The sequence below is a fragment of the Haliaeetus albicilla genome, chromosome 26 (assembly GCF_947461875.1).
Source record: "Haliaeetus albicilla chromosome 26, bHalAlb1.1, whole genome shotgun sequence".
NCBI lineage: Eukaryota > Metazoa > Chordata > Aves > Accipitriformes > Accipitridae > Haliaeetus > Haliaeetus albicilla.
The window spans coordinates 21,012,681-21,040,607 of record NC_091508.1 but is presented as its reverse complement, the minus strand read 5'-3'; the positions used below and the strand labels follow the sequence as shown (position 1 = coordinate 21,040,607).

General features: G+C 46.2%; 2 protein-coding genes across 5 annotated transcripts; one reads left to right on the top strand and one right to left on the bottom strand.

The window, feature by feature from the left end:
* Positions 1-35: 35 nt before the first annotated feature.
* MRRF (mitochondrial ribosome recycling factor) lies at positions 36-14,545 on the bottom strand. 4 transcript variants are annotated; one of them, XM_069771224.1, is made up of 7 exons: positions 14,354-14,545; positions 12,959-13,158; positions 12,346-12,501; positions 10,998-11,116; positions 7,996-8,087; positions 2,101-2,260; positions 36-585 (listed from the first exon to the last, which is right to left on the bottom strand). In XM_069771224.1, the coding sequence occupies exons 2-7, from the start codon at positions 13,131-13,133 to the stop codon at positions 508-510; spliced, it is 780 nt and encodes a 259-aa protein (XP_069627325.1). In that variant the 5' UTR covers positions 13,134-13,158; positions 14,354-14,545; the 3' UTR covers positions 36-507. The 4 variants fall into 4 exon arrangements, 3 of the variants coding, with proteins under 3 accessions (XP_069627325.1, XP_069627324.1, XP_069627327.1); XM_069771223.1 differs by lacking the exon at positions 14,354-14,545 and adding an exon at positions 14,151-14,206; XR_011322283.1 differs by lacking the exons at positions 36-585; positions 2,101-2,260; positions 14,354-14,545 and adding exons at positions 7,158-7,351; positions 7,532-7,733; positions 14,151-14,206.
* RBM18 (RNA binding motif protein 18) lies at positions 14,373-27,918 on the top strand. The gene is made up of 5 exons (XM_069771227.1): positions 14,373-14,485; positions 20,606-20,732; positions 21,987-22,073; positions 24,473-24,558; positions 25,941-27,918. Exons 1-5 carry the CDS (start codon positions 14,373-14,375, stop codon positions 26,098-26,100), a joined length of 573 nt encoding a protein of 190 aa, XP_069627328.1. The 3' UTR covers positions 26,101-27,918.
* Positions 27,919-27,927: the final 9 nt, after the last annotated feature.

Genomic DNA, 27,927 nt, shown 5'->3' with positions numbered 1-27,927 from the left:
CATCAACCAGGAACTGGATGTCCTAAGATTGCTCCTTCATATCTCATTTTGACTTTATTTTAAGCAAAAATAAATGCCAAGGTTCACAGCAGGACAGCGCAGGTTTCCCTTGCGCGTGGTCCTTGCTTCCGCCAGGCTGCGAGGTGCTGGGATGCAAACGGGCTGGTGCGCAAGGCAAGCAGGGCAGTTGTTCCTCCTGTGCCTTTGCTTCTGTGTGGGAGCCCTTCCAGCACCATCCAGTCCTCCTTCCTGCTGTATTATTTTTCATCGTAGTTCACCCAAATCTGTTGCCACCTAAATGAAGAACAGCGAGGAGAGTTCCCCCCTCCCTCCAGTACAATCCAAGGTGGGGAATGGGAGCAGCCGAAGCACAGAGCTGCTCCGGAGGTCTGGCAAAGCCACCCCTGCCCGTCACCCGAGGCCGCTGACTCCAGGCAGGGATGGCCACTGGGGTGCGTGGCAGTCCGTTCTTGCTCGAGGGAGGGAGTGTGTCCATCGGGATGGCGCTTATCCAAGCAGCTCCTTGGTCTTCGCTGCCAGCAGCTTGTCCATCTCTGCCGCAGCGCTGTCTGCCATTTGCTGGATCTGCGGCAACATAGTACAAGTCTGAGTCGTATGCTAGGTGATGCCAGAGTTTAAAGGGAAAGGAGTGACTGGATGACCTCCTGGAACAAAGCCTGAAGTCCTAATAAAACCCAAAATAGCATTGGGGCAATAACTGGCTCTTCCTGGGGGCTCCCACCAGCCCTCAGTGATTCTGTGCCCGTGTTGCATCTGTACATTGAGAGCAGGGACTGGTCAAAGGCTCTGAAAAGGGACATACAACACAAACTCTTGGCGGAGCTTCACAAGTGACTTACTTAACGGAACAACTTCAGGGGAAGGCAGAGTTAGAGACCTGCTGGTGTTGGCACCAGAGAAGAGAGCACTTACCTCACTACCTCCTGCAACCTTTCCACTATTAGAACAAACTAGGTAATAGCAGGAGTGCAGCCTTAGTACATGCTAAGAATTCACACATCAAGTAACAGATGTGTTTATTTCTTGTAAAAAGAAATAAATGGCCATTGTTAAATGTAAATCCCTGCCCAGGGATCAGGTCTCCTGGTAACATGGGATGGACATAGCAAGCACGTAAACGGGGCCAAAATGTGCATGCGCTTATTTGAGTGAGTGCAGATAAAGGCTGGAGCACATGGCGGGGGGGGTTATGCACTAGTTTTATGAGACTGATTAAGATGCTCCCAAGGTCCGAGGTATATGATTATGACATTTCTTCATGCTGAAAAATTTGGGTACAAACAAAAATTAGACTTGAGACGCTACCTCTACAAATGCAGAAAACCATCTGTCTGCTCTGGGAGAACTGCTTCCCAACAGGATTCAGTTACAATAGCATAGCCATTTTTCCTGCTTGCACAAATACTCTGTATATCAATGTTTATTTTTGTGAGCACACAGAGAACTGTCCCGAAGCATTTGCAATGTATCTAACTTTAGCTGTTAATAAACAAACAGCTAAAAAGTAATGGCCTGCCTTCAGAGGCATCAATTCAGCAAAACACTTAGGCTTGTGCCTGAGTTTATGCCCAAGTAATTGACTTTAGTGACATCTGCTCTTAGGGAATTAGGCATGTGCTTAAGTATTTTCCTGAATTGGAGCCAAAAAATCCTAACAGAGATAATCTTGCTAGCCTTTTCATTAATAACAAACTGGAGCAATCCTCATTAACACCAGCTGTTTTGCAGTGACCAGGCACTGAGTAAATGGTAGTAAAGCTATGGACGTAGGTTGTTTTGCTCCCCAAGTTCAGCTGGTTTGTGCAACAAACCCTTGTAGTATGAAAGCTTTTGGGGAATATTTTTTTTTCCTGTGTCAGCTTACACTGGTTCATATCATAAATTTGGCTTTGAGATTGAAGCTCCAAATCTCACATAGAAAAAGCAAATACAACAGCCATTGCAGAGTCCAAAAATATTCAGCCCAGGGCCACCCATTCCCCAGCTGGGTTCTCAGTGCTGGAGATCTGTCAGCAAGGGCTGGGACAAACCCACCATTGAGCTGTGAATCACAACATGGCAGAAAGAAAAAAAAATTACCTGCTTTTCTAGCAGCCAGATGGTATCTTCAGACACTTTGTTCTTGAACTTCTTTACCTGGTTGATGCTTTTGCTTCGCACCTTTCTCAGGGCCTCTTTGGACTTGTTGTTAGACTGCTTGGCAAGCTTGGCCAGGCTCTCCCTGTGCTCTCTCGTTACCCTAGCAGTGAGGAGAAAGAAAAAACACCAAAAGGAAAAAGTGTCATGTGTAGCACAGCCAGATTCATTTTCTGCAATGGACTTTGGGTAAATGCCGTGATCCTCTCTGCTGCAGCACCTCTCTGACTGGCCTAGACAGAGCTGCTGTGCAGTACTGAGCTGGGCTGCACAGGGACACCCAAAAGATGGATAAGATAGAGCTCGCTCTGCGTGGAGGTCCTACGTCTCAAGGGCAGAGGGACTTAACAGCTCAGGGCATGTTATTATCCTGCTTTGGTCCACCTGAGTGAATCGGCCATCTCTGCGCAGCATCACCAAGGCTGTGCACCCCACGTCTTGAGCCTAGAATGGAAAGTTCCCAGCACAGCCCTAAGCTGAGGGACTTGGACTGAATCTTACTTGTTTTATAGTTGTTGCTGCAGTGCCTGAAAGTCATGCTGAAATGTTCTGACTTTCCTTTTTTCTGTTGCCAAAGCATCTGTGGGAAAGAGGGAAAATCCAGCTCCAGACCTGAGAGATGGAGCTGAAAGTGTAATCCCGCAAAGCTGGGAGGAAACCTCCGTCCCTTCCTGAAACTCAGCATCGTCTTCCTGCAACTGAAGAGCCTGAATTACGTATATGGAAGCTACAGAGTTTATGTTTCACTCAACCTTATTCCGGCTCATCACGACCAGGTTTTTCCACCAAGATGATGTGAATGCCTGGTTTGACATGAGGACGATGCTAGACATGGCTAGCCACAGGTAACTCGGCCCAGGAGAACTTCAGGTCCACCTTCTCCCCTGATGCGGGGCCAGTAACTGCTGTGGTCCCACAAGAAAACACTCTACTTTCCACCCCATACTAAAAACTGCAGGTGATTAGGGAGTCTGGCCATCTGAATAAGGCACAGGAATGGCTGACATGTCACCTCTGCTCTGGTAATGCTCCAGCACCTACAGCTGATCACTGTCAACATCAACTGCTAGTGCTTAACAATAATATTTTAATTATTTTCATGGCTATTGAAGTTTCCAGACCGCCTTGAGAATGAAAAACCCCGGTGCGCTCACTGAGACTCGCTAGCAAGAGAGCGCCCGTCTGCTCGCAGAAGATATTGCAAAATAAACATTTCACAGGAGTATTTAGAAATTGGCTGCAACAGCCTGGGTCACCAAAACACTGAGGCCAAGACTCTTCCTGCAGAGAGCTCAGGAAACGTGGAGTGAGGGCTCCCAAGGCAGCTCTGCCCCTGCACGGGTGTGCGTTACGGGGCTCTCACCAGTTATCTTTATTTCACGGTGCAAGAAGGAATAGGCTTCCCAGAACAGATTAGTAATTACAGGAATTGGGGATCACTAGAAAAGCTGAGCAACGACCCATCGCCGGTGTCCCCTCGCAGGCATGCTGCCCTCAGCTGGGGGCACCCCGCAGGCAGTGGCTTGGCCTCCCCAGTCTGTCCAGCCAGAGGGAGATGGCCAGTGAATTTCATGTGTGGCAAGAGGATTCTGGTTAGCGGAGGCTCAAGCCTGGACCGAGCCCCTAATTAGAAGTGAGCGGCGTTACTTGTGGTTTCCTCTGCATCCCAACATCACTGCCTTTAGGGCTTCTTGTGTTCGATCTCCCCAGCCAGAGGTCCCGTGGCACATGTGAAACCAGCAAAGCCGGCTCACAAACAGAGGTCTGGGTGAGGTCAGATTCTCAGGCAGCTTTTTTGGGGGGTGGGGAGTCAATCCCAGCTGCTAAACTTGCAGGAGGGAGCTAGAAATCTCTCCCATCTCCTGCTGGGTGGCGAGGCAAGCCGGTCCACCGCAGGACTGCCTCAGCTCTGGGAGACTGAGCTTGCCGTCAGCTATTCTCCTTCCCGCTCCTGCTCAGCTTTTGCAAATTGTGCCGAGGGTATCACTTGCCTGCTTGGGGCTGCCGAGCCTTTAAGGAAATGTTTTTGTTTATGCAGCTCCGCCAGATTTCCTATGCTTCTTGGCACAGGGTCACAGCTTTCATGCCTCCTTGTCTGTCTTTATTAACACCAATTTCTTTTTATCACTGCGCAGTGCCTTGGAGTTTCTCAGAGGGTTTTATGTTCCAGCCAGACTGTGTGTAAATTCTCAGCAATGCTACCAACAATGCCAGAAACGGACACTTTTTCAAGCAGATGCTGTTTCTGGTTAAGGAATCCATCAACACAAGCCAGGCCCACGGTTTCTAAGGACAGTTGTTTAATCCTGCCCCCAGATCTGGGACTTTTAAGCTGTTCTTAGATATGTTTTCTTTTCTGTCTAGTACCCGTTGCCCCGACCCCCTCTTTAAAGCCAAAAAAAAGCACGAACTGAACCTGGGGAAGGAGTGCCAGAACTGGGGAACAAGGACAAGGTCCCTGCCTGTCGCCCCTTCCGCTCTCCCCTGCGGGAATGCCGCCCTCCCCTGCAGCTCAAGGAGCAGCGGGCTCAAATCCTGCTGTTCCCCCGGGGACGGTCCTGCCCTGGCAGGATCAGGACAGAGCCCAGTGACTGACGTGCCGGGGTGTTCAGAAACACACACCGCCCCACAGGTAACATCTCTTTTTCTGCTTCCCCCAGAGACCAGCGGTTTAAGCACTGCAACCCTTGGATGCTCCTGTCCCCGCATACAGCAGGAGCAGACCCACAGGGAGGATGACACAGGCCACATCTCATCTCCAACGCAAGACGCTTATGCGGGTAAGAGTAATTTCTGTACCTTAAATGCTAGGAATTTCCTGTGAAGGAGAGAGATCAGTTAAAGGAAAGTAGGCTTAACTAAATACTCTGCGTGCATAATTGCAGATAAACACAGGGTGCAACATATATTGCTCAACAAGAAGCAAGCAAGAGACTTCTGATGATGGGCAATCCAGAGCAACGCAGCTGAGAAACAGCTTTGGGTTTTTTTCAAATGAAATTCTTTTTAGTCCTTTCTCCCCATAGTAGGTATCTTTGCATATTTCTTAAAGGGCAAAGGAAAAAAAACTCACAATGAGTCATTAAACTTTCAAATGAGTCATCTGGCTTTCAGTAAAGCATGTATAAAAATATTACTAATTTACAAACAATATCCAGTGTAACACAATGGGTCCAAAAAAGATGAATCTAAAAATGAGGCAATACCATAAAAGACACAAGGTCAGGTCAAATTCGGCCAAGAGATCAACCAATACAAATGTTCCCATGGCTGGTTTTCTTTCTTTTTTTTTTTTATTCTTTAAACCCTCAGAGAATACTTTTTACACAAATAAATATTGCCTATGCAGTGCTAGCAACACAAACAGGCGAATGCCTTAGGGAGCAGAGGGGATCCTAGCAGGCAGCAGAAGTAAACATGAACGAAATGAGTGTATTTTTTCTGTTAAAACTGCAATGCAAAATCTAAACTAATAGAGTAAATAATGAAAAGTAAACTCCATGTTAAAATGCTCAGCTGAAACACTCTCAAGCACTGAAGCATAGCTGGACCTGCATAAGGCAAAATATGATGCATATGTGTCCAGCTTGATAGGTCAGACTAAAAAGTGTTTTTAATGACAGGTAAGGACAATTCAGGTTTGATTTTATTTTTCCTGTGCCTCCCCTCATGAAAGAGCCAATTTCTGCAGAAACAATATTGTCTCTTAATTTCTGATTTGTTTGCTCATTTTGCACACCTGCCATAATTTTGGCAATTTCACTGCATCTGTCAGTCATATATTCTTTCGTAAACACCTTTAGAGTTGGGAAAATGAAAAACTTAGAAAATTTTAAAAAGTAATTCAGGGATATAAGAGAGGCCTCTAGCAGAATTTTATTATTTCTGCCCTGCTTTGCATTAGAAGGTTTTAAAAGGTTGAAACTGTCCGCTTGTCTTTTTGGTAAGCGGATGAAACTCTGAAAGACCCACTCGTGTTACTGAAGAGCGGGTGAGTGAACGGGACTGAAGGTGCCTGCGAGGGCAGATCTGCAGGGCACGTCTCCCCAGCCAAAAACCTCTGAAAACCTCTTTAACTCAGGACTCCTGGGGCTGCCAAGCAGCCAGGGGGAAAGGGGCCAGGAGCAGCAACCCTTACATACCAGAGGAACAAGGGAGCACTCTAGACAGATCTTCCCTGGGGAGAGAAGACTTGTTTTCGCTCTGCAGCACCACAAAAGATAGTGACAGACCGTACATGTTTGTTTAAAAAACAGTATTTTTTAAAAGATTGGGATTTGCAGTTTTGGAGTTTCCTCCCCTGCAATTCATATTCAAGGATGACCCAAGTGCCCATTAACAATCAAACCACTGTGCAGCAACCCGGGAGCCTCAGCAATTATGAAGATAATGGTGCCCTCCTCCTCCTCTGCCTCCTCTCCTGAGGAATGGGGGAAGGGCAGGGAACACAGGAAAGGAAAATCAGCAAATAGAATGATAATGTCATTCCCTCTCACCGACAGCAATGGAAAGCTGCAATTAGACTTCTCTGATCAAAATGCTAGATAAAATTCCATAGAATTTTTAAAGTAGATCTAAAGCACAAGAAATACTTGGTTCATCTTTACTGAGAAGTCACCTGCTTGTAAAATGCAGCGCACGTGCAAGGTGTTTGTGCGCACAAGCAGTGTACAGAGATGTCTTTACCTTTTGTGGGAATTGTTTGCAGCACCCCAGCGCCATGTAAGCCCAGGATGTGAGACCATGTACATCCACATCTGTCCAGGGTATTTAGATGGCTCCATCGCTGCAGGGTCCAAGCACCCACAGGAACTCGTGAATTTTCCTTGCACCACCCAAACCTGGGTGAGCAGTGCTACTGCTCCTGTTAGAGGCCATGTCTATGCTAGCGAGTTGCGCAGCACGGTACGAGCGGAGCTGCTGGGAGGTGTCGCTCACCACAGGGTCCAGCCTGGTCCCAGGAACAGAATACGTGTGCGCAGTGGGGGAACACTCGATGCGCGCCCAGATGGTACCTCTCTGGTTTAATCTGAAAGGAATCCCATTCACAGGCAGAGACCCCAGCATGCTGCAGCCCAAAGCACGTTAAACAGGTATCAGGTATCATCAGGATTGCTTCAAAAGCGCTTTCCTGATCCAAACTGAAGCACTGATGTACTGGCACCTCCTGCCTTGTCCAAGGGTTGGGAGACACCTGCGATGGGTGAGGGAAGTGATGCTCAGTCCTTGGCCAGGAGCAGCCTGCTTTTCAATCAAATTTCTATACCACAATTTCTACGCAGCCATCAGTTACAGAATGTGTATTACACAAGAAGAGGGAGTGGATATTTTAGTCAAAGGTATCAATTTTCTCCCTCTTTCTTTCATCACTTACTTTTAGTGTTCTCTGCAGCAAGGTGCTATTCACCCCTAATACTACTGGTTCACTACTGCATTACTGCTGTCTTTGCTGGTGTAATTCAAGGAATTTACAGCAGGGCAGCAAAGAATCAGCTCCTGAATTAAGGCAATACAGCTTCAAAAACCTTTGGCTGTCTCCTGCAAAGGGCTGCAGCCAGCTAGGACCAAGTTTTCCTCTGCAGGGGGAAGATAAAGAACAATAAGACCAACCATCAGATGCCAAAATGTGGTGAGTTAGAGCTCAGACACTTGGAAGAGGTTCCACCAGACGCTTTTAGGGGCTCAGGCTTTTTTTCTGAACCTGAAATACAGCTATTTGGAAAGCAGCTGCATCACAACATTGCAGCAATCGTGCATGCTTACCCTCCGAAGGGCACTCACTGCAACCTATTGCATTATCTTGCATGATGATGAACTCAGGCAGCCATCAATACTCACTTAGGAATTGGCACCCGAATTATTGTCCCGTCCACTTCTGGGTTCAGGTTCATGCCGCTCTCCCTTATAGCCTTCGTAGCTGCAGCTGTGCTCTGTAAAACAGATCAAAAGGTAAAGGGAATTAGGAAATAATCATTCCCATATGCCAGAACTCTGTCAATAGTTGGCAATCCATCTCCACAGAACATGGAAACATTTACTTCTGTTACCAGTAAGATCAGGAAGTTACATTGGTGCAGAGAGCTTTGATCAAACCGAATGGGAAACTACGGCCGCGCTTGGTATCAGGGTAGGGGGGCATGAAGGGGGGGAGAGGGGAAAGGAAGCAACAACAAAAGAAAACTGTTTTGCTTCTTTGAAACTATTTGAATGGTTTGAGGCAACGCAGAGTGAAACCACAATAAATTCCCAAGGCATAGCCTGACTGTGGCAAAGGAGATGAAAGATTCTGAGCATTTAAAAATTCCAGTTGAATGTTTCCCACTAGAAATCACACAGTGCCAATTTAGAAATGTTAACTAACTTAACCACTTCAGCACTACAACCTAACCACATTAAATTGGGGCAGTAGCAGTTGCCTGAGAAATAGCGCCTATGCCCAGCTCTATGTTTATTTTACAGCTTATTACTTAGGATTAACTTCTCAAAACTCCACCACCGCTGGCTGACACTCTGCTCTGCTTAAAAGGTGGGGTGCACAGGTTTGCCTGGTAACTGCAAAGTAATTAAAAGGCTTCCTTCTCCATCCCAGGGCACTGGTGTACCTTTACAGAGTGTCAGGCTTTACAGTTAAATCAGAGTTTTGCCAGGAGCTCCCGCAGCACTCTGCCAGATTGCTTCCTTCTTGACATTGACAATAACAAGACCGAGCGAGTCTGTATTCTTGTGGCACTCGCGTGGCATTTCCTACAAGGCGCATTGCTATTTCTGATACTCTTTCCCATCGTTAACTTTAGCTCCAGGCTGCTGCAGTAGACTGTATTTATAAAGTTCAGCTTTTGTCAACTGAGGCACAAACTTAAGCTCTGCATATTTGTTTAGGTCTCCGATGTGTGACATCACTGAACAAAATGAATGCTCTGCTCGTGTTTTGTAAGACATAACTGCTGTCCTCTAGAAAACAACAAGGGCAGAGAAAATGTAACCAAGATGATCTCAGCATGTTAGGAATGTAAACGTGTTATTCTACGGACAGTGCTTGCTCTGTAGGAAGGAAATGCTCAGTAAAAGCTGTGTTGTTTAACATACATATTGGAGGAGATAGAAAGGGGATATATTGCAATATTGCCCCCATCCTCTTGCAGCCCATGAAATAAATAGCTGTGCTTAAAAAACATAGTCTTCTTTGATTTTGTAACTCTCGGGCAAACAGAATTTGGCCCTGCAAGTCCTTTTCTATGATTATTTTCTTTCCTAGACTGTTCAGGCATTTTTATTTGCTCTTCAATGCCACAAAGTACTGACTATACGCTGTAAATAATGACATAAAGTAAACATGTCTGCAATGCTTTTAAAGAGTTCAATCTATCCATGGAACAGTTATGGTATAAAACAACTGCATTGAGAGAAACAGTTCTAGCTCTAGTTCAAATGAAAAACGGTCCTTTGGCTTAGAAAGCAAATGTAGGCAATACTATGTAGTGTGATATTTAATTTCTCACATGCCCATTTCTCAGCCTGAGCTCCCGCTTGGACACGGCCTAAGTCATGGAGTGACTTCCCCGGTCCTCTCAGCTCTGGCACTCCGAGGGACCTTGGTGCACTCGCTGATGAGGGAGCCTTCATTCTTCAAAGCCATTATACACACTGGATACACTTTAAGAAACACTTAGCTATCAAGTGCCTTACACTGACCTCCTCTGAGACTTTGCTGACTTAATTAATTGGGGAAAGCCTTTGCAAAATAAATAGAGATAAGCTTTGGCAAACCTCCAGACCTGGAGCGGGATGAATAGCTAACCTTGTGCTCGTTACTGCTCCTATCAGCAGAGCTGCCCGGCTCTATCTGTGTGAGCCCGCTGCAGGGGACCACTAGTGCTTGATCCTGAGGTGGGATTAGGATTTGCTGCCTCATTTAGGGGCAAGTCGAACTAAGGCTCCTGCAGAAAATTAAAGGAACTCGGCTCTCCCAGGGGATGGGTCAAAGCACCTAATTCGGGTTCGGCCCTGCAGGCACTGCCAAGGGAGGAGCTCGCTAACCTCAGCAGTGCCTGAGTCAGGCCCTAGGACAACACTTAGCACGGGCCCCGCTTAAGTCCTACCAGGGAGGTTTTTCAGAAGCTCGTAGGCTACATCAGCAGCTTCTTCCATGAGCTCTCAGGGGGTGTCACCAGCCCTTGTGATAAGTAAGCAAGTTTTAGAGGAGTTTGATGGTGTCCCCAGCACAACCACAGACTATTCCAACTACATGCCTGGTTCTGTGCATGGTCACATCTTCATAAGGAACTGAAATGACATAAATACAGTGGGGCAGATGCAGCATTGCTTCCACGTGTGTAATTCAGGTGAACCAAAGGAGAGTGTGTACATGCTCAAGACTACTGGGTGCCGTAAAACCATGGGAAAACCTGGCAGGGCACAGTTAATCCAGGCATCTGGTCTGCCATACGCTCAGCGCCACTTTTCAACCAAGCTCTTGCAGATCCAACTGATGGGAAACCAGTCCCCAAACCAGTCCCCTCATACTGTAGCATTTACTGGATGCAACCCTGAGAGCAATCACAGCCTGACGGGCAGCACTGAACTCTCGTCTGACCCTGTGCCGCTGCACGTGAGATGCTCTGTGCACCAGGCAGGGCTGAAGAGTCACTCGCCCCATGCAGCCAGCACCAAAATACCGTTTCTGGATTGCGTCAGCTGCAAAGTGACACGCAGCCCAGCCAGAGCTCTCAGCCCTGCCAGGTTTGACTGATTTTGTCTAAACGCTCCTTTGCTCAGCATCAACCTGTTTGTTCCCATGGTAATTACCTCCCCTCGCAATGCCTTCGGTAACGTGTTCTTACCTCTGGAAAATTGGTCATGTTCACTATAATGAGTTGCGGTGACTTCTGTGAGATCTGCCCCAGCTGGTTCAGCGGAAACTTCCCATCTTTAGTCATCACGATTATGTGATCAAGGGCCCCTCAAAAGAACCAAACACAGGGGAGTTTCAGTATGATACAGCAGTTCACAGCGATGCTGAAGAAAAACACATATGCAGTGTCCCACTTCCCTTCTGGTGTGCAAAATACAGACATTACAAGAGAAAAAAAACATGTGTTTATTCAGACTTCAGGTGCCATTTATGTTCATGCGTCCCCTGTGGTACTTGCAAGCTAAATATTTCAACATTACTCTAAAGCACGAAAACATGGAAACAGAACTCTTGGTTTTGGTACTAGAATAGGAAAACTAAGCAAGATTGTTAAGAATTAAAAGAAAATCATTATTTTTTAATTCTTAGAACTTAAAAGAAAATAAAAATGTTGTTATAAAAATCAAGACAACTATTGTCTTTAACTTAGCAGTGTTCTCTTAAACCCCCCATTTTTTTGTTCCAAGTCCCAAGAGGAGGTGTTGTACGCTGCCTAATTTAAAGTATTCAGTTTCTCCCCGAGCTACTCTTAATCTGCTCTCTAGTTTCTGCTGCAAAATGTTAACAGGCCAAAAGGCACACGGGACAAGAGGTACTTTATCAGTGCAATTAAAAAAAATACCTATAGTTAAAATAAATAGTTAAGAGACTGAGCTACACTTTCCAACCCCATTAAAGACTGAAGTTCCCCTGCCAGAGCTGGGGTGGTGAATGATTCAAATTTGGTCATTGTTTAATGTTAAAATTTTATCCCTGAAACTTGATACTACTTACAAATATGTACGTTCAGAGTGTTATAGTAACTGTAGCTTAGTCAAATATATTCACATTTCTTCCTAAAACACAAAATTCACTAAGTGAACAAGGCTTGTAAAGGTCACTAACCACAGCAAAAGTAGTTTGTATATGCCAGACACCAGCCTGATGGCAATTTCCAAAAGGCTAATCTAATGGCAATTGGATTTTTCCTGCCCTACTGCACCATTAGCTGACAACCTGCTGCTTCATCACATCTGCAAACAGTTCAGTTAGACACTTTTGACATCTCCCACTTACAAAAGCTATTTCCAGGAAGCTGTTAACAAAAATGGATTCTTCCTGGTCAAGCTCAGGGTGAAGAAAGCCTTTAGTTGGGGATGTCAAGGTTGTAGTAATTGGGTGCCCAGTGAATAACTCAATAAAAAGAAAATCAATTTTGAAAAAATTAGAGTTCTCCATTACTAGGATTGATATCCTTATTTACAGGCAATAGAGCATCATACAAGAAAGTTACCAACCTTGTGACGTTCTAACACTGAGATTTCTGCTGAAATCTTCTTTCAGAGCTTCTACCACTGCCTGCATGTCTTCATTGGCTTCCTCCAAATTGATAATATCCTCAACTAGGGCAGCACTGATATTCACTCTGGCTTGACTCTGCCCTTTACCTTTAGCTGCAGATTAAACATAAAATTAATTTCTATTTCTGACAACAGTTAGTTGTTGCATTAGAATGTAGAAAGAAGATATTAAGACACCTGCTAGATTCAGAATAGAGTCCAAGATAAACCAAAGTAACGATATTTTTTAATGAGTAAATAGCCCAGCTCTTGAGTACATAAGTCAAAATATACTTGTAGGTCACGCTGTGTGCACTGACTCCAGCCTGGACTGTGAAGATTGTTACCTACTGCCCCAGCGCAGCAGCAGCAACTCCCTGTGGTACCTCTCCCACGGGAAGGGCTAAGGTTTCCTGTACGCTGCAACACTGTCAGACAAACCAGCTCCTCCAGAGCTGTGTTCTGCCTAAGTTAGATCAATACTGGTACATGAGATAAAAGGGATAAGAAAAGAAATTCTAGCAACGTACTGAGGGGTTGCAAACACTAGGAAAAAGCCTGCCGCCTTCACCTTTTTTGGTAGCTAGCTGTCTGGTCAGCAGCATCTGATGGACACACTGCCTGCAACCATCCAGGAGCAGGGCTGGGCAGCCTGCAGGAGCCTGCGGCAGCCCCCGTATCGTTGTGAACAAAGAACGATAAAGCAGGGAAGGCAGATGACGGAAGCACCTTAGTGCCATAGCCATCGTTTACAGCTCTTCTCTAACTCACCTGGAAAAGAGAAAAGGCATGCTAAAAAGAAACAGATTCAGGTCTTAGCTGTACCTATCAGTGCAAGGTGACAGTTCAACACTGTAGGCAGCGGGTGTGGGCGTAGTGCAGTGACCAAGAGGTAAATTCAGCGGAAGGGGCTCAGTGACAGCCAGCCTGTACCCACATTATCTGCGCAGCCTTTGCATATCTGACCAGAGCGGCACGGGTCAGTGAGGCAAAAGCCGTGTCTGCTGAGCAGGAACAGCTCGTCAAACTATCTGGTATTTGCACGCCAGCTGAGTAGACACTTTAATTTCTGTCACAGGAGGTTTCAGGCCCCAACCCCCCCGCAGGCTCCCCCGTGTTTACAGGAGTTATTTCAGCCTGGGCCGCCCGGGGCTCGGAGGCGTTACTGCAGCTGCGGCTCTGCTGCGCTCAGATCTGCACAAACACAGACGGAAAACTCGGTCCCTCCCGGACAAGACCGCGATGGCTGCGGGAGCCGGGAAGCCGCCGCTGACGGCCACCGAAGGGACCGGCCGTTCCCGGCCACGGGCTCCTCTCCGCCGCTCCGACGACGGTCCCGGGGTCACCCAACCCCCGTGCTCGGGGTACGATGACTGCTCCCCCCCCCCCCCCCAACCCGGAGCCCGGCGGCGGGGACCCCGCGGGGATCCCGGACCCCCCCCACGAGGTCCCGTCCCCGCCACACGTGCGCGCAGGCCCCGCCCACCGCGGGAAAGGGGCCCCGCCCCTTTACCCGACTCCACACAACCCCAGGACACAAGGCCACGCCTCTCATCTGGCCACGCCCCCGCCGCTTCCCTCTCCTCAGGACGCGCCGGCCCGGCCCCGCCCCGCCCGCGCGCTCCCCCGGTGCTCCGCGGAGGTCCGGGACCGGAGACTGGGGACCGGAGATTGGAGGACCGGGGACTGGAGGACCGGGGATTGGGGACCGGGGGCGGCGAAGGGGAGGGGAAGGGCGTGCGTCCGCCCGCCGCCTGCCTCACCGTCGCGCAGCCCTTCGCCTTCCTGCCGGCGTCATCGCGCCGCGCCGCGGCGTGACGTCAGAAGGCGGCGCCAAGGGCGGGGCGAGGCCTACGCGAGGACGGAGCGGCCGCGGCCTCCGCGGTCCCGCGGTGTCATGGTGAGTGCGGCCCCGGTCCGTCCCCTCGGCCCCGGCCCGCGTCCCCCCGCCCTGCCCCGCTCTCACTGGTGCCCTCCGCAGAGCCATGGAGCCGGGGCGCCAGACGCTGCCGCTGGAGAACGCCTCCATCCTCTCCGAGGGCGCCCTGCAGGACGGGCACCGCCTCTGGATCGGCAACCTCGACCCCAAGATCACCGAGTGAGTGACTCCGAGCGCGGCACCGGCCCTCCCGGTACACCCACACCCCCTCTCCCCGTCAGCGGGCCCGCCTCCTCCGGTCCCTCGGGGACGCCGCCTCCCTCCCGCTACCCCGCCCCCAGCAGCGGTACCGACCCCCCCAACCCCTCGTTACCCCCATGGACGGGGCCGTTGTTCCCCCACACACCGGCAGCGCAGCCCCCCCCGGGGCAGTGCCACATCTCCTGCTCTCCCTGGTGTCCCCTCGCCAGCTCCTGCCCTGTCCCTCCCCAGCCCTGGCTGCCCCCGAGGGCCTAGCATTAGGTCCGAGCGCTGCCCACCCTCCGGTCCCCGGTGCCGGGGGGGGGCTCGGCCGGGTGTGGGGTGGGTGACAGTTTGGGGGACCCGCGTTGGCGGTGCCCCCCGTGCCCAGGAGGGCAGAGCAGGCTGCAGGAGCACGGCCAGCTCTTGGCTCTGCCCCCGCAGCGAGGGGTGGCAGTCACCCACTCTGGTGGATTTGCCAGCTGGTCCCAGCTCCCACGGCACTGGGTGGGCGGCCCTGTGTCTGGTCGGTGCCGCCGCCTGGCAGCGGATGGCCTGACGTTTGGGGGGTTGGCGGGGGGCTTTGTGTATGTGGGGTGTCTCCAGGGCTGCGCTGGCCCCACAGACCTTGGGCTCAGAGGTAAGTGCTTAACTACCGCACACAGCGGTGCTCTGAGCCACCGCTCAGGCTGGAAGCCCAGGGGTTGAAAACATCCTTGTTTTCTAAACTAGGGAAATGTTAGAATTTTAGCTTTGAAACTGTCAGGGTGACTAAGAGCCTTGTATTGTTATTTTGCTGGTGTCAGGTTGTACAGAGGAGAGTTACTGGAGTAACTGAGTGGTAACGAGGTAGGGCACAGTGTGACTGGCTGCTTATGGTGGATAAGCATATAAATCAAACGTGTGTGTATGCATTTTGTGTTTTCTCCAGACTACAGATAATTATCTTCTGAGCAAACATAATATTTGCACAGCTAAATAGTCAAGGAAATATGACTTGCTGTCCAATATTTGGATAGTGTGCTGAGAAATAAGTAGGTTGTATTAAAAAAACCCAAAACCCAAAAGAAAACAGTTTGGGGTTTATACACTTCTAAGAAACAAGCATTTTTGATTGACTATTGTATATCTCTGTCATGGAATACTTTTTCTTCCTGCTTCTTTTTGTGTGTGTGCAGGTGCTAGGTTTTTATTCTAAATGTGGTTCATCTTAACAGAGCAGTTTTCTAATAGCCTCTAAATGGAATCATTAATGCATTGTGCTTTTCAGCCATTCAGCTTTGGGTGGCTTCTGCATTAATTACCATTTTTATCCCACAGCTATGTTACTCTGGTTTGCCCACATTCACTGACCACATAAAATTAGATATAGGAGTTCTTGAGCGTGTTGTTTACTGGGTCCTTGAAGATTCAGGAAACTGGGTTAGTGTGAGGGGAAGAATAGTGGGTGTCTGTAAATGCATTAGGTCCTTCACTTCCCAGGGTGATCATTAATGGTGTTTTTAAAGACCTTTTCAGTTTAGCTTGTTCCTCTGAATCTAGGCCAGACAAGTAATAGCTTTATGTGGCAAAATTTAGTGTTTTCATAGACAAGGTGAAATGAGTTTTGTGGGCTTCAGCTGGCTTCTTGCATGGGCAGGCTGTTCCTTTTCAAATAACCTATTGCAGATGCATGAATTCAACAGTCCAGGTGTGGGGCATGGCTGCCCTGCTACCCTCGCTGCCAGGGACTGTGTCCAGAGCAGCGTCACAGCTGTGGGCAAGGGGCTTCGTTCTCCAGTGCCATCAAACCTAGGGGTGCTTCCATGCTACTAAATGTTTAAAGTTTGCCCAGTGATGAGTGACAGTGCTTGTTGCTTATTCCAGGCTTTATAATTCTTGCTTTTGGTTTTGCTTTAAAAATGGCTATTCTCTCCTGCAAACTGTATTGTAATCTCTGTTTCCTTGTAAATAAAAAAAAAGAGGAAGTTTCTTTTAACATGTTCTCAGCATAGAGAGAAAGAGTGTGGTTCTGTGTCAGGTCAGTAAGTTTCTATAACTCATCGTGGCCCTTAACTTCTTATCCTAAGGGCTTACATCTCTGCTCATACTGGCTCATCTGAATTATCCCTGCTGAGGTTACTAATCATATGACTGAAAACATACACCTGAAAACTAAATAGCTGTTTCTTCATTTGCTGCTTTTATCTGATCTTTAAAGGGTTGCCTCTGCAATTTCTATGTTAGATTTGTTTAAGACGGAGTAAAGTTGATTGAGTTGTTAGCAGAGTTAATAACTGGTTGTGACTTTCTCGAGCAGAAATGAGTTCAGAAAGTCTTGAATTACTCCAAGACTTCCATTTAGAGAGCAACCTATAGCTGCAATCAAGCACTAGGGAGTTAATAGGTAACGTACACGTTTGAGCACAAGCTGCAGTAATAGGAATTTATAAATGTAGGGCTGCCCACAAATTACAGCCTGCAAATTGATGGCTTATAGGAGGCTGTTGCACATACTGAGTAACTGTGAGTCAACTGGGAGTCTCAAAGGATCCTGAACACTGGCATACCCTACGTACTGGGGTATGGTGGGTCTTTTGGTGGGCATTCCTCCTTACCAGTAATGTGTTTGTTTGGGTGACTTCTTTTATCCAGCATCCTTAAAAGATTGTTCTGCCTGTGGAAGAAGATAGTATTAGGAGTCTACTGAGCATATTTTTAGAGCTGGAAGGAGGTGAGCGGGCACCATAGGACCTTGCAGCTGTTCACGACACAGGACACTGTCTCCAGGCACTTCTGATGCTGAATGATCCCTGCTGCGGGGCCTGCCATGGCAGTGCACGAGGAGAGCAGCAGATGGTCGGTTCTGGGTTTGGTATCACTGAGCAAGGAAGCTGAGGAGTCTCCTCACCATCACCGTGAGCATTGCGTGGTGCAGCATTTGTCCCCCAGCTGCACAGTAGGATAGGAGATGTGCTGTGGCACAACTGTTTGTTCACATCACCTCTCAGTGCTCCTGTCTCGGGGAAAAACCTGTACTTTAGTTACATCTGCTGTGTGGCAAGCAGAGTAGGACTGCCTCTGCCCATTCCTGTTTGTAAAGCCTTTTGAGACTTTTCAACATTTTGGACAGGCAAAAATTTCATTTTCAGCTCTGTAGTTACACATACATATTATCTAGTTTCCAGTAGCCTTTGAATGACCATTCATTTTCCACGGGTATGAAATAGCGGGTGTTCAACTTCCTCGGCTGTTCTGCCGATCCACTTGTCTAGGATCCCATCGTGATGAGTCTCACCTAGAAAACAATGTGCGCGTAAGTTGTTGTTACAGACTCTTACTGACTCCCAGTGGGGCAAATTCTTCACAATAATAGGTTTCGCATGTGGCCCGGTACCTTTGCGGTATCCTTGGGACAGCATTGTTCAGAGGAAGCCTTGCCTGTGTTTGAATAGCACTCAGGGTGCCAGGAGGAAGAGTGGAGGAAAAGGAAATGGGGGAGCTGCTGGTTTGTCTCGCATTCACATCAGATGACAGGAAGTGGAAATTGAGGTTGGCTGCGGTGATCTGCACAGCACGGTGAGGCCACATCTGTGCGAATAACTTCCAAGCTCTGGATAACCCAAGTCGTTGCCATAGTAAAGCTTTTTACATGTTCTCACTTTTTTTAAAGCTTTGCGTTTTCCGTGATGTGTCTTCCTTCAGTACTGAAGTCCTCTTGGCTTGGAGAACTATTTGTCAACTTACTGTTAATGCCCTCACTATATTAACAGTAACAAGTCATAATCACAGCCTGAAACTTTTAGTTGTGCAAGACTTCAGTTCGAGCTGTTCCATGAAGAGTAGGTGATCTGCAGTTGTAAAAATTGCATGCATGGTTGGAAAATAGCATTTGCATCATCTACGTCCTAAAGATTCTAAATAAAATAATTACATAGGTTCTTCTAGACTCTTAATGAAATTTGTTTTAAAGAAACAACTACCACTTTGCTTCTAAGAAAGTACTATTTGAATGCAGAGGTTCTCAGGAAAAAAAACCAAAACACAAAGTGTTGCACTTAGCAGGGCAACTGCAGGGTTTTGTTGTTGCTGAACAGAATGCAGTGAGAATAATAGTTGCCCTTCCACTGCCTCTGTACTTGCCAAAAGAGGAGCAGCATTCTGGTGATAAGGACTTTATTTTCATATCACTAAAATTGGAAGTGCTTTTCATACAATATGTTTACAGAGACAAACCTGAGGTGCATTTACACATTTTGGGAGCTCTGAAAGTTCAACAGGAGGGGTTTTACATATACATCACATCTCCAAAGCAGGTGTTTTTACTTGTATGTCTGTGACTGCTTGTTGGTAGCTTGAGGTGTGGTGGTGAAACTTGGCGACTGTGTAACCAGCTCCTTTTTTTTCTGGCTGTTGCTTTTCTGTCTCCTTTACCATCTGAGCAGAGACTGAGGGTTTGTAGGCCTCTTGAAAGACCATGTGCTTCGTCTCTATTCCGAAGGATGTGGGAAGCCTTCCATAATCAATTACAATGTGCATATTCCCCTGGGAGATAACTTGGCCCTTCTGCATCTGCACTGCTCATCTGAACACTTGCTGCACCTTCACCTCTTTAAAAGTGCATATCCTGAATGTCCACCGTGACCCATCCTGTGAGATGACTCACATTCCTGGAACTTTCTTGCCTGGCTCCTGAAGCTTAACAAAGGGCTAAAGCCCTTTTCAAACATCCTATCAGGCTTTATTAGGAAAAATGTTGTCTGCCCTTCCTATTTAGACTGTCCCTAAAGTTGCCTGGTGTATTTGGCTGTCTTGGGCCACTACTGACCGTTCATGTCTGGACATGCAAGGTTTCATCCAGTGCCTGGTGCTCCATCTGCACTTTGAGTTATCCTGGTAGGCTTTCAGAGCACTGAGTGTTATCCTGCAAGCTGAAAATTGGGCATAGACTACATGTCTTGCTAATGAATGCTGTACAGCTGATCAGGAGAAGAGGAGTCCTGACTAAGATGGCCTTATTAAATCCTTAGACAATTCTTAAACACTAGGGATGGGGTCAGGCAGTGAACTAGTAATAGGTGTCATTTTCCTTCTAGGTCAGCTAGTGTTGTTAAACACTTTGATCCCAGGGAACCAAAAAAATCTGCAAAGAACTTTCAGGATTAGATGTGGTCTGTACAACAAATGTGCTCCTTATTTTAAGTTGCTCAGTGCACTGGATACTAAGCAGACAGATTTACTCGGCTTTCGCAGTTTTATTGGAAACAGCACACTTCCCACTGGATGGCAGGAAGATAATTGGCTAAATAAGTGTCTGACTTTCATGTGCATGTTGCTGAAAGGCTGTCTGAGCCAGAAGCACTGGCAGATTTGGCCTGGATGATACTCAGGTCTGTCTGGTGCCCTTTTTTGCCTGGTCTACTGTCAATTCCTGGTTGCAGTTTGTTCTGCTTATTCTTCTGTCTTCCTGCTTCCCCACCTCTACCAGGCAAGTGAGAGAGGGGCTGCATTTCTGTATGATCTGGCCATGTCCTTGTCAGTGCACCGATACTGCTTGGCACAGAGAAGGGGTGGGACTAGCAGTGCTTGTACAGGGAGAGAGAAGGCAGCAAGAATAGTGGGGATCCTGAGGGGTGCAGGGTGCTGTGGACTGTGGGCTAGGACTGCCTGTGTGAGGAGAGGAATACGTGGGATGGAGCTTCAGGCAGTCACGTCAGGGCTAGGGAGGGGGACACATGATGATGCTTATGCTTGAAAGTAGGTGTGATTTAGAGAGGCAGGAGGCAAAGCCCTCCCAGAGCCTAGGGAGCCATTGCATAATTGTCCAAAAGCCAGCTATTAGTAGATCTTCTGCATGCCCTTCAGCTAGCGCTGCTGAGAGGGAAGCTTTGTGCCTTGGGGTTTTAGAGCAATTGCTGATAATGCAGCTCTGAGCTATGGATGCTGAAGAGTTGATGTACAGGGCACCCACCTCTGCAGGTATTTGGAAATACATGAATGACACAACTGAACTGCTTATGTTACTGAGTGTGAAACGTGCGTGTGTGTCGGGGGGTTCCTCTCTATCTCCTCACTTTCAAAGTGATGGAAGGTGTCATAAATGTCTTCTCTCCCCTTCAGGTACCACCTTCTCAAACTCCTTCAGAAGTTTGGCAAAGTAAAGCAATTTGACTTTCTCTTTCACAAGTCTGGTGCTCTGGAGGGGCAGCCGAGGGGTTACTGTTTTGTAAACTTTGAAACCAAACAGGTATGTTGCTTTTATCTAAAATTCTGATTTAAATGCCTGGCTTCTTTCCCTATCTTTTTTTTTTTTTTTTGTTAATGTAAAGCTAGAACAGGAAGGGATAAATTAAATACCTTGTCCACACAAACCCACAGACTCATAACAGCTCCACTCTGTGACAGCCACTTTGTGACTGCTCCTGGAAGTAGCAATAGTGATTTCCTTTCTCCTCTGCTGTCTTTTCCTGAATCTTGCTTTCTAATGCTAATCAGAAGGGGCCAGTTCTTTGGTCCACTTTTGTAGTGAGCTCATGGAGTTGTACCGTGGAGATGCTGTGATCCATGCAGAGCCTTGGATCAGCCTGCCAGACCATCTGAAATCCAGAACTGCTCTGAAGTCCTCCTAGTTTTTCTTTTGGCTTCATGAATGCACAAACACCAACTTGTGCGATGCTGCTGGATGTACAACATGACACATCTGCAGCATCCTGGAGTGAACTGCCCCTGGCTGTCCATTTGGGGTTTTAGCTCTTGTTACAAATCAAAATTTCAAGTCATGCTCACCTGCAACATCAGAGTTGTAGTTATTTTGTCATAATTCTGCTAGAATCGTTCAAAAGTTAGGAAGAACAGCGTGTATAGAGACTGCTTGTGGTTGTATGACCCCATCCTTTTGCTGTGCAGTTGCTGGTAAGGATGTCAGAAGAGCCCTGGCACAGTGTGTTAGCTCTAGAAAATTATTCGTAGCAAGGTGGAACAGCATTGCAACATAAATCTTCAACTGCTGTGAATCAAGTTTTATGGGAGTGTCCCACCACTGAGATTCCACTGCTGAGCCTAGAACAGGACCAAATGGATAATGTCCCCAGTGCACATGAGCAGGATCTGAAATAAGCATAGACAGGTGTTAATGAGGCACGTGTAATCACTGTAATGAGTCACGGTATTTTCTAGAGAAACTCCTGTAGCACAAACCTCCCTCAGAATGCTATTCCAGTAGCCTCTGTGTTTGGTATTTTCAAAAGTCCTGACCATTTTCCCCATTTCCTCCCCCAAAACAAGTGAAAGAATAAACCAGTAAGGCTGATAAAAGTCTGGTTACTCAGATGTTGGAGTCTTCCAAAGATATTCCTGGATTGGGATACAATGGGATAAACTTTCTTTGCTGTCAGTTAGCTGTACTTACAGAAGACTGATTAACAAAGAAAAAAGGCTCTTTACATCTGAGTTGGTTTTGACTAAAGACTTGCTTTGTTTATTGAACTGTCTTCCTGTGCAGGAAGCAGAAAAGGCGATCCAGTGTCTCAATGGGAAGCTGGCCCTTTCCAAGAAATTGGTGGTGCGGTGGGCACACGCACAAGTCAAGGTAAGGTGGGAGCTGTAAATAAGAATTGCTTTTAACTTGCAAAATTGAAAAACTTTTAATATTAAGGAACAATACTTATCAAGGCTGTCTTAGCCTGGCAAGATAATTTCAGTCTATTTTAGGAAATAACTCTCACAGAAACGGTATTAACAATCTACCACTACTCTTGTCTACCTGAACTGTGCTGGATTAGCTCTGCGTAAGAATAGGCCATTTAACCTGATGTTCTTTGTAAGGGAGTTTCTGATACGAGCGGTGTGAACAGATTACATCTATCTTAACTTTTCCCAAACTTAGTGAGTGATTGGCTGAAGGTTTGAATCTTTCCCTTTGCGGTTTTGCTCCCTTTTTGGATAGGAGATGCATGGAAATTCCCAATTACCAAGTACTTTGTTCCACTTCTGAAAGCACTCATGTGGCAGCCGCTCTAATTACTTCCGACTTTAAAGCAACATATTTCACATCTAAGCTAAATATCCTTTTATTGCTTGCTCGGTCAAATAAAACATCACGTTTTTAATATTAACTTAGGCAGCACCTTCTGGAACATCCTTGTTTTAATTTTTTCAAATTCTTGTCTTGTTTCTTCTGCAGTTATTTACTATCTGGTATTTGATAAAGCAATTTATTTTGAATAACTTTATTTGCAGATAAATGGATTTTCGGGGAGGGGGGAGGGGAGCTGCTCGTTGCTATTTTCCTTTGGGTAGTTTGCTTTTAGCGTGTGTCGATTATCCTACAAGCAGCTTCCTACCCTTTCTCTTATCAAGTGTACTAGTGCATCTGTTTTGGATGCTAGAAAAAAACAAAACAGGTATCTTCGTTGAAGGAGACCATGTTGTTTTAATTACTGGCTTCAAGGGCTCCAGGCTCTTGTCAGCACATCCAAGCTTGCGCAAATCCAAGTCTCCATTTTCTTTAGCTCTGTAGCTACTAGAGTGCCACGTGCTTCCGGATGCCTGAAGAGTGATCAGGCCGTAAAAGGAGTTTCAGCCAGAGGAGTGAGTGTCTGCTCAGCTGGGAGTTCAGCGGGGTAGCACAGTGCTTGGCTGTCCAGGGTATGGTAAAGAACATGCATAAATAATCAGTTCAGTTTGCATGGCACTTTCTAATCTGTGAATGGAAAGATTTAACAACACAGAACTTTGGCTTATTGTAACAAGTGTTTATTTTAGACAATACCAGCACCATGCTAAGTAGTTTAAGGATGAGTGGCCAAGGCTTAGCAGATACTGTTGGTTTGAGCAGCCCTGCTGAAAAACAAACCTGACTGTGTGCCAAGCGAAATAAGGAAGCAGAACACTGCAAATAGTTCAGGAGGCCCATTGCCCGCAGAGATGACAGACTCACAAGCTGCTTTCTACAGAACGGAGGTGGTTCCTAACTGGTCTTTTCTTTTTTTTTCTTTTTTTTTTTTTTTTCCTTTGCTCCCAGCACTGCATGATTTTGTACAGTCATGTGCTTGGGTTACCTCCTGACCCTGCACAATGTCTGTATAAAGAGCATAGCAATACAGTACAGTAGTTACCTTAAAATTTATCATCTTTGCTTCATGCCTTATATAGAGGGGAACGAGAAATGATAAGACAGGGTAAGGTTTAAGGATCCATAGTACAATGCACATAAATGTTCAGTGTCAGAGTCTACATTCCATATTGGTACTAATAAATACTATAGTTGGGATTTGTTTCAGTGTTTGATCACTGTCCTGGTTTGGCTGGGATAGTTAATTTTCTTTCCAGTAGCTGGTATAGTGTTATGTTTTGGATTCAGTATGAGAAGAATGTTGATAACACACCGGTATTTTCAGTTGTTGCTAAGTAGTGTTTAGACTAAGTCAAAGATTTTTCAGCCAGCAAGAGGGCTGGAGGGGCACAAGAAGTTGGGAGGGGACACAGCCAGGCCAGCTGACCCAAACTGGCCAAAGGGGTATTCCATACCATGTGACGTCATGTCTAGTATATAAACGGGGGGGGGCAGGTTGCTGCTCGGGCATCAGTCAGCAAGTGGTGAGCAATTGCACTGTGCATCACTTGTTTTGTATATTCCAGTTCTATTATTATTATTGTCATTATTGTAATTGTATTATTGTTATTATTATAATTATTATTTTTTTCCTTTCTATCATATTAAACTGTTCTTACCTCAACCCACAAGTTTTACTTTTTTTTTTTTTTCCTGATTCTCTCCCCATCCCACTGGGGGGGTGGAGTGAGCAAGCAGCTGCGTGGTGCTTAGTTGCTGGCTGGGGTTAAACCATGACAGCCACCAAAATAATTCCTAGCAAAAGATTCACAAAATCTGAAGTGATGTTAATCCAACTTTAAAGTGTATCTGTGGGCAAATGTTTCTTTGTTCGTAATTCCAGCTGACTTCGGTCCTTAATCTCTTGTTCACAGAGATATGATCACAATAAAAATGAGAAGATCCTTCCAATCAGTCTGGAGCCATCTTCCAGCACGGAGCCGCCCCAGTCTAACCTAAGGTAGGAGATGAGAGGTGACCAAGCCAGGAGTGGCAGGGAACTAACTTCTTCCAGTTTCACTAAGATCAAGAGTTTTTGGCATCACATTTGTGCTAAAAATCTAATGTGGCAGCAAAGCTGTTTTAAAAAGGGCAGCAAGCTGCACAGTAACTCATCTGACGTCGGACACTTCATACTTGAAGTTCATTTTCTAACACGTGAAGCTACTAGGGCAGTAGGAAGAAAAAGACCTGAGGAGAGGAATTGGGAATATGTAACATTCCAGCTCCTATGGGCAGAATGTGCTTTGCATTTCTTCATATGAATATCAGTGAGAGGTTTTGCACTGTAGTAATATGAGTAAGCAAGAATTTCTTATGAGCAAGAATTTCTGCTATAGTGGCAAACGATTAAAACAATCACAGGTAGTAGTTCACATAATTTTTTGTTTTGGTTTTTTTTTGCCAACATTAGGGCCGGTAGGTCTTCTCTGTGGGATGTGGTTAAACTCTCCAGTCCCTCTGTTTACCTAAAGCACATAGTGCTGCTTTGCTAATTCACAGTGTGATTGAAAGGCTATGTGATTTTTCCTGTGTGTTCTGTCAGTGGAACCCTATAAGGAACTGGGACTGGGGATAATGAATTTGCCTACAGATAAAATGAGCTTGGAATTCAGAAGGAACATGCTAGGAAGTAATGAGTAGAGAGACTTGAGCCGTGCCGATTGTTAGCTACGTCAGTGCCACGAAGGAGTTGTTTTAGTGAGGATGGATGCTGCAAGAATCCACAGCAGAGAAGGGAACATTCCTCGGTCCATACCCAATGGAGGACAGTGAATAACAAAAGTCCTAGGAATTTGGGGTGTAACCTAGGATAGGTTCTCCCTCTGGGATAAACCCTGCTAATGCTGAAATAATGTTTCTTCCTGACCTAATTAGAGTCTGGGGTTTTCCCATCCCAAGCGGTCTTGTAGCTGGGAGGAAGTCTGGCTTTCATTTCTCTGCTGTTTCCAGCAGCCTTGTCTGAGCTGTGCTCTCTGCTGCACATGCTCAGACCTCTTTAAATGACATCATTTTACATGAGGTAGGAAGCCTTGTTGTGTACTTGTCTCGCTTAGTGTCCTCAAGAAAGTGCTGAGTAGGTGCAAGGACCGTTATTTTGTGGTGCTGTGATATATCTTGGAGGAGCAAATCTGTGCTGAGGGTTGAAATGAAATAGCATGGGCTTTAAGCAGTAGATTCCTGCCTCCCAACTTCATGCTGCTTGTGAATGCAGCGATGGGGGCTGCCTAGCCCCTCCTCGTGTGACTAAGTATTTGCCTGTCAACAAAATCTCTGGATTGCTGTAGTCTGATTCCATGTGAAGATCAAGCTCAATTTCTCTTCTGCTTTTCCTCTTTCCAGTGTCAGTGCAAAAATAAAGGCCATCGAAGCCAAGCTGAAAATGATGGCAGAAAATCCAGATGCGGAATACCCTGCAGCACCTGTTTATTCTTACTTCAAACCACCGGATAAGAAAAGGACTACTCCTTATTCCAGAGCTGCCTGGAAATCTAGAAGATGATGCTTATGAATGGACAATGGTAGCAAGAAACACTGCTTTGTATACCTGGAGTCCTCCGATGCTTTTGTACTTTGTAGAGTGAGAAGGATACTGCCACCTGAGCACACCACCACTGTACGTGGCACAGTGTTTTGTAACACCTTAGGTGGTCTGCTGAATACTCCTTACTGCCAGCGCAGCTTCACAGCTGAACGCTGTTCAGAAAAGTAGGTTCCCTTCAAAGCCTCTGATGAACACGCAGACAACCTCTCGTTAGTGTGCATTCATTAGCAAGATTAGAAACAGTAACCAGTGTGTGGAGTAAAGCACATCCAAAAATACTCCATTTAACTGATTACTTTTTAAAGTATTTTTGAACAAAAAGTATTCTGATTTGTGTTTTTAATGGAGGGGAAGCACTTGGTTTTGATTAACATTCTGTAGTTACCATGGAAAACTTTTTCATCTCAATAAAACTCATTTTAAATAGATTTTGCAACACTTTTAGTAACTGTGCATGCAATATTTTATATGCACCAAAGCAAATTTGTTTTGCATTTTGATTTGCAAACTTTAAGGTATTCCTTTGTGATGCAATAACCTTAAGATAATGACACAGCACAGGTATTTTCAGTGTCATTTAGGCTGTAGGTATGTGCCTCCATGTAGGAATTAGTGTATTTACACACCACTGAGGTCTGCGCCGTGCCCTAAGCCTCAGAGCGCAGCAGTGACATATCTAATGTTTCGTTCAGTAATCCCCTTCAGTGGCAGCTCTTCATAAACCAGATGTGACAGCGTGAGAATAACATTGCAGCCTCCGAGACATCTGTCAAGCATGTGACCTCAGCGTTTGCCCACCAACCAGTCCAACTTGTGGTTTTCACTGACCTCTTGGTGTAAAGTGGCACAAGTGTTTGTGGCGAAATGGTTCTGCTGTGTGCTGAGGATTACCTGCACCAGGTGCTTAATTTACAAGTCTGGCAGACAGCATTTTGCTTAAACCATTTGAGCTGCAGCACATCTTTCTCCCTAAACGTTATCTGCAAAATAGAAATGCGAGGAAAAAAACATTGCCTGGCAGCGTTTTCTCCTTAGTACACACAGAGTGCTGTGAGTGTGTGTGGAGGGGGGGATGTTGGAGAACGTGTGTGCTTGAGTCCAGGAGATACTGGTCTGATTTTCCCGATGCCTGCTCTCTCTAGTCCTGTCAGTGGTGAATCTTTACCTCGTCGGTCGCTCTTGAGTTGCTTCCCCAAGCTGGTTAACAGTGGTTTCAAACAAGAGGGAACGAAATAATTTTTAAACAGCCCCTGATTTCTGTACGCAGGTGTTGCTCACTGGCATGGCAAAGTAAGGTTTATATTCCTACAGCGATGCACCTACCTCCAAGCAGAGCACGCTTCCTGCTTCCGAACCGAGCATCTGGAATGGACCTGTGCATGTCTATGATGGATGGATTGTTAAAAGCCTGAATTGTTCAAAAGTAGGTCTTGTGATGTTAAATACTTGCTTTCTAGTTTTTGGGTACCTGAGTAAAGAGAAAAGTAGTATCATTGGGAGTTTGTATCCCTATGAATGTCAATAACACCCATTTACATTCCTCTGTGAACAGCCTGTGTTTTGTTCTTGCGTGGTCTAACGTTTGTGGTCCTCCGTATCTGTATCTGCGTTATTTAGAACAGCAATCAATTCTATTTCTATTAGGAATTTAGAAAATACCTAGATGCAAATCGGGTATGTCGTCGTGTTCCCATCAGAAACATACTTGGATATTTATTTGTATTTAAATACAATTTGTTGAAATTCTTACAGCTCTAAATAAACATTTAAAATGCATGTTTTCCT